Source organism: Tamandua tetradactyla, chromosome 13 (assembly GCF_023851605.1).
Source record: "Tamandua tetradactyla isolate mTamTet1 chromosome 13, mTamTet1.pri, whole genome shotgun sequence".
NCBI lineage: Eukaryota > Metazoa > Chordata > Mammalia > Pilosa > Myrmecophagidae > Tamandua > Tamandua tetradactyla.
In genome coordinates, this window is record NC_135339.1 from 28,463,146 (window position 1) to 28,475,876 (window position 12,731).

At 33.5% G+C, this 12,731-nt stretch overlaps 1 protein-coding gene across 3 annotated transcripts in view; it reads right to left on the reverse strand.

Moving 5' to 3' along the window:
- The window catches only part of CCAR1 (cell division cycle and apoptosis regulator 1), a 56,818-nt gene that overhangs the window by 34,045 nt on the left and 10,042 nt on the right, over nt 1-12,731 (reverse strand). For all 3 annotated transcript variants that reach the window (XM_077125093.1, XM_077125094.1, XM_077125095.1), the window contains exons 3-8: nt 10,041-10,213; nt 9,503-9,547; nt 7,504-7,533; nt 4,386-4,579; nt 3,340-3,454; nt 3,039-3,231 (exon numbers count right to left, since the gene is read on the reverse strand). In XM_077125093.1, coding sequence (XP_076981208.1) covers nt 3,039-3,231; nt 3,340-3,454; nt 4,386-4,579; nt 7,504-7,533; nt 9,503-9,547; nt 10,041-10,213 — 750 coding nt within the window. The remainder of the gene's footprint in view (nt 1-3,038; nt 3,232-3,339; nt 3,455-4,385; nt 4,580-7,503; nt 7,534-9,502; nt 9,548-10,040; nt 10,214-12,731) is intronic.

The window sequence follows — 12,731 nt, forward strand, 5'->3', positions numbered from 1 at the left end:
AATGGATTAAAAAACAAGACCCATCTATATGCTGTCTCTACTCAAAGGACATGAGAGCAAGGACACAAACGGACATTTGCACTCCAAGGTTTATAGCAGCATTATTTACAATTACCAAGAGATGGAAACAGTCAAAATGTCCATCAACAGACGGGTGGCTAAACAAACTGTGGCATATACATACGATGGAATATTATGCACCTGTCAGACAGAATAAAGTTATGAAGTATGTAACAACATGGATGGACCTTAAGGACATTATGCTGAATGTGATTAGCCAAAAGGAAAAGGACAAATACTTATGGTCTCACTGATATGAACTGATATTAGTGAATAAACTTGGAATATTTCGTTGGTAACAGAGACCATCAGGACATAAAAATAGGGTAAGATTACTGGAGCTGAAGGGATAGATTGTGCAACAGGACTGAATATAAAAACTCAGAAATGGACAGCACAACACTACCTAACTGTAATACAATTACATTAAAATGCTGAATGAAGCTGAATGTGAGAATGACAGAGGGAGGAGGGTTGGGGGCACAAATGAAATCAGAAAGATAGATGATAAAGATTGGGATGGTATAATCTAGAAATGCCTAGAGTGTATAATGATAATGACTAAATGTACAAATTTAAAAATGTTTTTGCATGAGGAAGAACAAAGTAATGTCATTACTGCAGGGTGCTGAAAATAGATGGTAATTAATATTTTAAAATTTCAACTTATGTGTGAGACTAAATGAAAAAATGTTTATTTGGTACAAAATTTCTATTTTGACTAGTGCATCTCCTAATATAACTTATGTAGATAGTTGGCTGAACAACATAAGTACATGGAACCTTGAGTAGGACATTAGATTTTATTGGTTTGTCCAGAGTGATCCCCTGATGAATCCCAGAGTGATTTGATCAGTGAATGGAAATGTATTTGCAAAGTCCCCTTCAGGGAATGGTGAGAATGGGGGAAATACAACCTTTCTAAGTTGAATTATTGATATTTTCACAAGCAGTGTGGACAACCAAAGCTATAGGCTGAGTCGCCAGTCTTGGGGTTTGTTCCCATGAAACTTAACCAAACAAAGGATAGGTCAAGCCTACTTAAAATTAGACCTAAGAGTCACCCCCAAGAGAACCTCTTTTGTTACTCAGCTGTGGCCTCTGTCTCCAACCAATACAACAAGCAAAGTCACTGCCCACCCCTGTCTATGGGGGACATGACTCCAAGGCTTGTGGACTTTCTTGGCAATGTGGGACAGAAACCTACAATGAGCTGAGACTCAGCATCACGGCATTGAAATGAGCTGAGACTTAGCATCAAGGGATTGAGAAAACCTTCTCAACCAAAGGGGAAAGAGTGAAATGAGACAAAGTGTCAATAGCTGTGAGATTCCAAACAGAGTCTAGAGGTTATCATGGAGGTTATTCTTACGCATTAAGTAGATATCACCTTGTTATCCAAGACGTAATGGAGAAGCTGGAGGGAACTGCCTGAAAATGTAGAGCTGTGTTCCAGTAGCCATGTTTCTTGAAGATGACTGTATAATGATACAGCTTTCGCAATGTGACTGTGATTGTGAAAACCTTGTGTCTGATGCTCCTTTTATCTACCTTGTCAACAGATGAGTAGAACATATGGAATAAAAATAAGTAATAGGGGGAACAAATGTTAAAATAAATTCAGTTTGAAATGCTAGGGATCAATGAAAGGGAGGGGTAAGGTATGTATGAATTTTTTTCTGTTATCTTTTTATTTCTTTTTCTGAATAGATGCAAATGTTCCAAGAAATGACCATGATGAATATGCAACTATGTGATGACACTGTGAATTACTGATTACATATGTAGAATGGAATGATCAAAAGTTAAGAATGTTTGAGTTTGTTTGGTGGTTTTTGGTATTAAAAAAAATTTTTTTTAATTAATAAAAAAAAACTGCTTTCTTGAACTTTCCCACAGAAGCCATATCTCCTCTAAGAGGGTAGTAAGGGAAAAAATGTGATTTAAGTCCCAATTCACAAGTTGAAAATAGAAACTTAAGAAAATATGAGAAAGAAAAAAATCAGAAACCATGGCATTTGGAACATCCAAGTACCTTCAACAAGTAAATTTAACATATTTATATACCTTCTGATCCAGCCACTCCACTCAAAGGTATATATGCCAGAGAAACTTGTGCACACTGCCTCTAAACAAGTATATGAGAACATTCATTGCAGCATTTTCAGAAATAGCGAAAAACTAGAAACCATCGAAATGTTTGCCAAAAAGAACACATAAGCTGCACAATCTCCATTCAATGGACTGCTAAGCAATAATGAAAATGAACAAACCAGAGCCACATGGAAGAGTATGAAAAACTTACAAAAAAGATTATATAATGGAATCATTTTATAAAGCTCAAAAACAGGCAAAAAGATAAATTGCATTTATGAGGATGCATACATAAAAGAGTAAAGCTATTAATAGAAAAAGCTAACATCTGTAGGATTACAGAGTATTCATTTAATAACTCATTATAATTTATCACTTTGTTGCGTGTCATAATTTACTTTAAAGATGAGAAAATGCCACAATTACATAAAAGTCAAATTGATTAAGTAGGATTCTGTAACTCAGACTATCATTTTTAACATTATTTCTGTAAGAAAATGTCAAGTTCTAAAAGATCAATTTGCAAAGGAAATATTAAAACACAGCTCAAGGCGGGCCACGGTGGCTCAGCAGGCAAGAATGCTTGCCTGCCATGCCAGAGGACCCAGGTTCAATCCCTGGTGCCTGCTCATGTTAAAAAAAAAAAAAAAAAAAAAAAAAACCACAGCTCATTCATTTGAAGTACTATGGTTCAATGAGCAATTAAAAGCACAACTACCAGATTCCTACATGTGGATAAATATTATTGCTATAAGAAATTAAGTTTTAAAAACATTTTCTTCCATTACAGTAAAGATATAAAAATAGCAGGACAGAATTTTAGTATATTTGATATTTGTCTTAAATTCACTGAACTTCCAAACATACATTACTACACGTAATACCTTTCTGCTGTGGTTGCTGTAATAAAGGCTGCGGCTGTGTCTGCAATAGTGGTGTAATGGATGCTGCTGATATCTGTGCTTGAAGCAGAGATTGGGGCTGGGGCTGAGCCTGAACACCAAATGTTGTCTGCGGTGCAATCGGCTGAAGTACGGCAGGAGGAGTCTTCAGCAAAGGCTGAGTTTGTGACTGATTCTTAACAAAAATAAATAAGAAAAATAAAAGTGAAAAAAATCCCTGTGAATGGGATGACTCAATTACCTAATTTCTATAACACCTAACACAATAAAATATTTTATGTACCTGATTCGGTAACGTTTGAATTCTTTGTGCATTCCATTTAAAAGGCATATTAGGATTATAAGTAGCTTCAACTAATACTCTGTCACCCACTTGGGGGGTTTTCCCTTTGACAGCACTGCAAAAGCACACAAAAAAATTAAGTTTAATATAAACACAATTAAAGAGACAACCCCCCATGCCCCAAGTGCTAAAGTTCTCTGTATGGGTTTTGTATCCTTTTTCCAACTGTCCTATACGTTTGGGATTATTTGAAAATAAAAAATTTAAGGGTAATAAAAAAAAGAGACCTCCATCGAAAAAGATTCACATACTTAACATTTTAAAGTAAATTTAAAGTAAACTTATATCTGAAATGAAAGCACAGAAAGCTCGTTTTCTTACAGTAGATATACCTCCTAGACGTATTCATTTTAGAACTGATCATGAGTTTCACTCTCTCTATATAAACACAAGGTTTGAAATGTAAGAAACAATTTACCACCTGATAGTCTCCTAATACTGTGTGTCTCTATATAACATTTCTTAACCCAAAAGTAAGATTAGCTTTGGCTCTGGAAAGATAAATGCAGAGAAGATGGAATATACCCAGTCCAGTAGGGGGCAAAAACCACCACCAAGACAAAACCAAAAAATCTATACTAAGTAATTAAAATCGATTTCAAATACAATACTTCTAAGAAAGTATATATTTGAAATATCTAAGGAAATTCGTATTTCTTGTAGCTACAACAAAGTTATCAAAACACTATTGTAAATATGTTACCAAAATTTGATCCTCCCTATTTATAAAAAAATTTAATCCTCCCTATTTATCTAACTCCTATAAAACATTTATAAAGAGTTTACCATAACTCGTTTGTTCAATAATCGAAAGATATCCTTTATCACATTCGCCATCAAAAAAGTTCACAGGTATAAACATAATAAAAGCTGAACGATTAAAACAGAAATAAATTATAGTGAAAAAACAATTCTATCCTGTGCTCTTCTCACTATACTTAATGATAAATAGAAGACAGCATCTGTCAACACTTAATGAACTTTACCTCAGCTGAAAGAATACATCCTCATCCACAAATCCAAATGTATCGTGTAGCTTTGTAACCACCCCTGTGAAAACTCGCTGCTTCTGAGGTTGGGTTTGCTGCTGACTTGACCTTGGTGTTGGATATGATACAGTTATCTGCGCTGCAGGTTGAGGAGTAGACAGGCTAAGGCTTGTAGGCAGTGCAACAGTTGGCTATAAAATAAAATTAACATTCAAGTAAGATAATGACTTAAAATTGTGTAAAAAATAAAAATTACTTAAAACTAATCCAAAACATTAAAATTCATTTGAAATTAGTAAAAAGGCACATGTACAGTTTGAAGGTAAGCACCGACTCTAAAAAGTTATTTTAAATCTATTTCATCATTATGTTCCCAAGATGAGTGTTTACAAAAGTTACTCCAAGGGAAAAAAGTTTCATGATCCAGTGAGTTTAAAAACAGGGCAGAAAATGGAAAAGAGGAGAATTTTAGGGTATACAGAAGCTAGCACATGCATACACACACAAACCCCCCCTCTCCAAAACGTGCAACAGAGTGTACTCTAATTTAAACAGTAGGCTAACTACTTAAAATTAGGCCTAAGAGTCACCCCCAAGAGAACCTCTTTTGTTGCTCAGATTTGGCCTCTCTCTAGCCAACACAACAAGCAAACTCACTGCCCTCCCCCTCTCTACGTGGGACATGACTCCCAGGGGTGTGAACCTTCCTGACAATGTGGGACAGAAATCCTAGAATGACCTGAGACTCAGCATCAAGGATTGAGAAAACCTTCTTGATCAAAAGGGGGAAGAGTGAAATGAGACAAAATAAAGAGTCAATGGCTGAGAGATTCCAAACAGAGTCAAGATGTTATCGTGGAGGGTATTCTTATGCATTAAATGGATATCACTTTGTTAGTCAAAATGTAATGGAGAGGCTGGAGGGAACTGCCTGAAAGTGTAGACCTGTGTTCCAGTAATCATGTTTCTTAAAGATGACTGCATAATGATACAGCTTTCACAATGTGACCGTGTGATTGTGAAAACCTGTGTCTGATGTTCCTTTTATCTACCTTATCAACAGATGAATAAAACATATGGAATAAAAATAAATAATGGGGGAACAAATGTAAAAATTTAGATTGAAATGCTAGTGATTAATGAAAAGGAGGGCTAAGAGGTATGGTATGTATGAACTTTTTTCTGTTATCTTTTTATTTCTTTTTTTGAATTGATGCAAATCTTCTAAAAAATGATCATGGTGATGATATTGTGAATTAGTAATTATATAGGTAGAACGGGATGATCATAAGTTAAGAATGTGTGTGTTTGTTGTTACATTTTTTTAACAAATTAAAAAATTAATAAAATGAAAAAAATGTGAAAAAAATAAACACTAGGCTAAGTGGACAGCATAACTGTAATATTAATTTGTAAAATGTACCAAAGGTACCACTCTAATGCAAAATGTTAACAGAGAATACTGTGTAAGAGGGAGGTATAATGGGAACTCTGTACTTTCTTCACGTTTATGAAAAATCTAAAATTGCTATAATTAAAGTAAAAACAAACAAAAACACCAGAATGCATATTTTAGCCCCTCTTAAAAATTCAAAATCCACAGTGGCACAATAAAGACTTAGGAAAGTCCTATACATATAGTATAGGAACTTAGCATTTCTTAAACTTTGATCACATAATTACTTTTTTCCCGGAATCTCTGTGATATCTCAAGATACTAATGTTCAATGGGGCACACTTTGGGAAATGCTATTCTAAGGAAAGACAAACTTTTTCAGCCTTTCTACTTAAACCTAGAAATTATAGTACTGGGAACTGAAAATAGGAAATAAGTGTTGGTTAACTTCAGTTCTTTAATAAAAACAGAAAGTCTCATTTCTCAAAGTACTTTATTTAAAAAAAATAAGTTAACAGCTTCAATAATAAAAATGTGTAAAAGGTGATAATAAAAGTTTGTCTTATCCCTTTCTTCAGCTACCCAGGTTCACTATTCATGAGGCAATCACTGTCAACAGTTTTTATTATAGTCTCCTGGAGATGTTTTACACAAAATATCTGTCTGACAGACAGACATAAATAGATATGCTCCTTACCCTTTTATATAAATGGAATAATATAATACATATGGCACTGTAAACCTTTTCTTCCACTTTCTGTATTTAGGATATCATTCTATATTAGTACATAAAGAAGTTCTTCTTCCATTTCAACAACTACACAGTATACTTTACTCTATACACATGCCAGTGGTCAGCAAACTATGACCAGGGGCCAAATCCAGTCCACAGTTTGTTTTTTTGTTTTTTTTTTAACAGCCTATGAGCAAAGAACGGCTTTTATACGTTTTAAGGGTTGTAAAAAAAAAAAAAGGATATGCAAGAGACAAAGCCTAAAATATATATTATCTGAACCTTTTCAGAAAGAGAAAAAGTTTGCTGACTTCTTGCATATATCATAATTTTTAAACTGACCCTTATTTAAGACATTTACATTGTTCCTAATTTTCTCTTATAAACAGTTGTAATGAATATCCTATATCATTTTGCATGTGTATGATTACGTTTTTAGCACAAATTCTCAGAAGTGGAATTGCTCACAAATATTTCTAACAGGTGCATTTAAAATGTTTTTAGATATGATCAAACTGCATCTATCATGCAGTAAATTTTAAATACATATCTGAAATCTTCCTTCATGAGTTTATGCAGCCATTCTGTAGAAAAGCAGCATCAAATATCAAAAGTACAAAAAATTGTAAATGCTACTAAAAAATTATGCTAATAAAGAAAATATCAGCTCCATCTAAAGCCAAGCTAAAAAAGAAATAACATGCAAAAGAGTCCTTAAAAATATTTTGTATAAAGAAAATGTAAAGATTAAAATTCAGTATTAAGTTTAAAATGACCTCTTTTTATTAAAACACGATCACAGTTGGACCCACAATCAAAAAGCATAAAAGAAAAAAAACAAAACAACAATATACTTTCCATCTTTACTTAATATTATACTGATAAACTTATATATGAATCCAACAAATAATATAAAAATAAGAAAAGGAATAAAACTTTGGTCTATTTGTACCTCAGACATCCAAAAGAAGTAACGTCAAACTAACCTGTGTTAAAAGGGTCTGCTGGGGTTGTAACTGAAAAAAGAAAAAACACACACACACAAAAGACAAACAAATGAAGTCAGAATAGTCGTTTCTATAGGTGCTTTATAAAAAGAAAAAATTCCTATAAATAATTACTTTCTTTCTTTCTAAGAAAAATTTTGTGAAAAGTAACAGGGGTCATTCAATATGTATGGTTTCTTATTTCTACCACTGCAGACCTGATATACAAACATCATTCAACAACAGGCACTTAGCAGCATCCAAAAAAATTAAAGAAATAGGTTTTTGTTGCTATTCCATAGGAATAATACTTCCATGCCCCCTCCCCACAAACATAGGCCTCTAGAGGGAAAGATTTCTAGTTCTAAAATGTGTTAATTACCATGCCATAGAAGTGATTATCATCCTTATGCTAATTGTATCAAAAAAAAAATCACTGATCATTCAATTAATGTATATCCTTAAAATGAAAAGCACTCTTTGGTTCTAAGTATATTGTTTGCTTTCTTAAATTAAAAAAAAAAGAAAAAGAAAAGCACTCCTGATAGATTTGCTATAGGCACAGAGTCCATGAAAAACCAAACACTGCCATGAGGTTTTCTGGCAATGACAAAATGTTACACTGCCAGAAAATAAAAGGAATTGGTAGAAGGGAAGAAGTTAAAACAAAACAAAACACCAAAAATAGCAAACAGCTAAGAAAGAACCTATATAAGGTACTGATTTTAAAACAGTTTACCTGGAGTCATGTAATAATTAAACCTATCATATCAGATTACTATTTTCTTTAAGTCCAGAATGGTTGAGTACCACCATTTTTTAAAGAACATATGAGTATTGCCATTTTCATATGGTTCAATTAATACACTGTAATCTTTAATAACGTATTTCTTTACACTATTAAAAGGCAGTCTGAGGATATTTTGGAGACAGCCAATTTTTGAGCCAGATTTTTAAAGGCTTAAAACAATTATCAGTGGGATATTATAATCTTCTAGGAAAATACAATGCTTCTCAGGTCAGTTTAAGCTACAGATGAAATTGGGCCACTATTCCAAGGACAAGAGCTTACATGAGAAGCTTCAAGCTTCTCCAAAGTGTCTTTAGATCCAGCTTTTGGTCCCTCTCTCTTTTATCCATCCCTTTCCTCTCCTGACTGCTCTACTTTCCTAAACAACTTAATTGCTCAGTTACTGAGACAGACTAACGATTACCTCCTAGTCATGGAAAGGCATAGAATGGGTGCTTAGGCTAGGCTACAGCCTATCTCGACTTCAGCTAGGCAAACTCTCTTTCCCTTGACCTGCATCTCCTTGAGTTTTCCTCATCTCTTCCTGCCATCACAGATGTAAGACCTTAAGGAACATGAATATGAGTCTAGTGAAGAGAGGCCAAAGAAACTTGCCTTTCTTAGGGATTTTCAAAGTGTTCAAATGTGTCTTGGGAGTAGGGGTTAGAATGACCAGGGGAGGTTTCTTTGCATTTTCAATAGTTCTGTTTTAGTATCATATATATTGGGTATTCACACGCAATTTCATTTTAGGGGAGAAAAGGGGGTGTGTGTGCTCAGGTGCATTAAAAAGGAGGGGGAGGGGAGGAACTGAAAGTTCTAGGGTTTAGGTTCCAGACGGAAAAAAGCTTTTCATTTTCATCCACATGTAGTCCAGTGCAGCAGAGCAGGGATGTTTCCAGAGAAGAGTTAGAGTGTAAAAGACTCAGTAATTTTACAAAGTGATTCTTTCCAGATTATCCAATAAACACTTCCTTAGATATAATGTGAAAAAGACTTACTGCTAATTAAGGATTTGGGTTTTCAAGACCTTTCTCTTATTTCCCTGTCCCTTGGAGAAATTTCTTTTTACTTACTTAACTTCCTGTACCACCAAAGAATTCAATCACACATTAAGGGACCTGATAATAGCGGGAATCTCTATCAATTGAATTTTTAAACAAATGGCTATTTTAAAATCAGTTCTTAACACAGAAAATATAAACTAACCTGTTGTTGCACACTATACAAGGCCTGCTGAGGTTGTGAATATTGCTGCAAAATTAAAAAATAAGTTTTAAAGAAAAACACATCTTTTTTTTTTTTTTTGGCAAGGGGAAGTACATGAACCAGGAATCAAACCCAAATCTCCCACATGGCAGGTGAGCATTCTACCACTGCAGATGTTGTTTTATTCATTCTCTAGTGATATACATTCATACAAACACTTCACCAGAATTACACAAAAAAGAAATTTTGGGAATAGCTAAATTTGTCAAAAATAAACAAAATAGTTATTACTTATGCTCTAGGATCCATCAGGTAACGAATTTGTTCAAATAAGGTGTAAAAACTGAAGAATTCTGACTATGTCATTACAATTCTATGTGTGCTGGGCATAAAAAATTTTTATCACCAGAAAAAAACAATAAACGTAATAAAAGCCTACAATTCTTCCTTTTCTTTAAAAAAAGTGAAAGCAGTGACCCTGACTACTCAGACTTATAAAGTTTTCTAAGTCACATATTAAAATAAATTAAGGATTCACCTGTTGCAATGCAGCTGCTGCAGCTGCGGCCTGTTGCTGCAATGCTGCAGTTTGAGTTAACTGATAGTTTGCTGGGGGTTGTGTGGTAAGGCCTGCTGCCGCCAATGCAGTTTGCTGTGTATAAATAGTAGGAGATGCTCCAAGGAGTGATGGCTGCTGAACACCTAATGCAGCTAAAATGAAATTAAGAAAGAAAACAAAAAATCAAGATTATTTGGGTCCTTCAAGGAAATTTTCCATTGGTTCTTAGTTGTGTATAGTCTGGCCCTGGTTACTAAAAAGTGAAAAAACAATTTCAGTAATGCTTGTTGAACTTAACATTCATATACCACCCCAGATCCCATTGGCTTTATATTAAATGTTCATGCTATGGTAAATCCAAGAAAACATTAGTCTATAAAATTATATTTAAGAATAAATACAACCAAACTTACCTGACAAAGTACTTTCAAGAAGTATTTTTAGGTAAGGAGAAAATAAACTATTTTACTAATCTAGAGTTAATACTTATCTTTGGGCAGATGAGAATCATTTATTAAACAGTGTAGCTTATACATTCTCTACCTTTAAAATTTTCTACTGGACAGAATTTTCATACACTTCTACTTTGCATTTAAGAATTGTAAAATTAAGGAAACAAAAACAGCTCTTAAAAAGCAAAAAAGATAAAAAGATATCTTAATATGTTAATGGATGAGTAATGGCAGTATTTTAAATACAATTTTTGATTAGGTAATATTCACAGGCATCACAAATTATAAAAAACAAAAGAGATTATATTTTCACGCACTGACAGGTAAAAGTAATCATTTAGAGACTTAAAAATAATCATTTGGTTAGAGGTCAAGTGAATGGGGGGAGGGATCACAATGACAGATTAAAGTACATGATCTTTAATGTATGCCTAGATGGGTTAAATGCTGAAGAGAACATGAAAAAGGTTTCACCTGAAGCTTTCACGCAATCCTACTAAAAATGCAGAAAAGTAAACTAAATAAAATAGCAGTATAGCTCTGCATTTCTTCAAAATGTGTTTCCCTGGAACAATGACTATTTCCCAAGAAATTAAAGTTTGAAAAAAAGAGGACAGAAGATTAAAAAGTTAAGGCAACAGAATTAAGCACAAATGTTTATCTCAAGATTTCCACGAAAACAAGATTTCCACAGAACGAGAACAGAGAACCATACTAAACTAACCAAAGCAGAGTAATCTAGTCTAGCACATCCTACAAAATCTGTAGAAGTCTGATGTTCATATCAATCAGCTGTTTCGTATAACAGTCCATTTAAAAAGAAAATAAGCTACCACCAACAAAATAAAATGAAAACAAATGAAAATAAAGGCCAGAAATAATCTTTTGGCGTTTTCTAAATTACAAATTATACCCTGCAAAAATACTGACTTTTAAAAGTTAAAAAAAAAAAAAAAAGATGGAAGGTGGAAAAATCTTCCAAATACAGGGTACTAATCATCAGCACATCAAATTATATTTTCTTTTAACTCTGTTTAAGGATGAGACGAAAAATCAGGACCAGAATACAATGTATTTAAATGGAAAGAACAGAGTAGTATAACGTCAACATAAATTCAAAATGAGTTTAGCTACAGTAAAATTAGAGGAAAAAAATGTATAATTTAGGAATTAGGTTCAAAGAGTAGATCTTGTTACTTTCCTGAAATTATATGCAAAATTGCAGATGAAAAATTCCAAGTTTTCATCAAATTTTCAAATGGATTTTGTACCCAGAAAGCCAAAGAATCACTGTTCTCGGGTAATAGAAGAAAAATTCTCATGTAAATATGAGAAGGAAAGGACATAGAAAATACTGTATTTTAAATTCAAAATTTGACGTGTTCTGCAATTGACAGAAATAACATACCCAACTGCACTGGTTGGTATTAAGCACTGGTCTCAGATACACTGTTTCACTCTGCTGGTACCAATTTTCAGAACCCTGGGAAATTAGCTGCCACAACAAAAGAGGTCAGAACCACTATCTCAGAGTATTCTCTTTTCCTCTTGGCTCTCCTAGCCCCTGGCAACATTCAGCAGCCCAGTATTAAGGTGTGACAATAGCTAATACCTATACTTTTCAACTGATGACAATCAATGCAATAAGTTAGAAACTACAAGATACTAACTGGTAGGGGTTCAATAGCTAGAAGTGCATGGGAAGGGAATTTGCATTCTAGAACTTAAGTTTTAATTCCTAATTTATCTAAGGCCACAATACAGTCACCTTAAAAATGATCAAAAGCACTGAGTGAAAATAGGTTATGAATATAATAAATGTGTTCTGTTTTAATATTTTTGCAATTATATACATATACACATGTAAATATCCTAATTTTAGTCAAAATAACAATTGGTTATATATTTTACAAATACATGAAGAATACAGTAAAATCTTGAAACTCTATCACATGAACGCTTCAAATTTAGTGTTCTAATAACTTTTGGTTTATATGTATGACTATCAAAAGTACAAAATACTTTCACATTTTTAAACTATGAAAATATCTGATAGAAGATATATTCAGTGAGCATGAAATCTGGAAATAAAGGAGTAAAAAATGAAGGTACCTGTAAGTTAATATTGACCTAAGGGTATTTCAAGATTCAATCAGTGATTCACTGTTTCACACCACTGCCCAGTTATTCAAATTTTGTGAAAACACTGGACATGTGC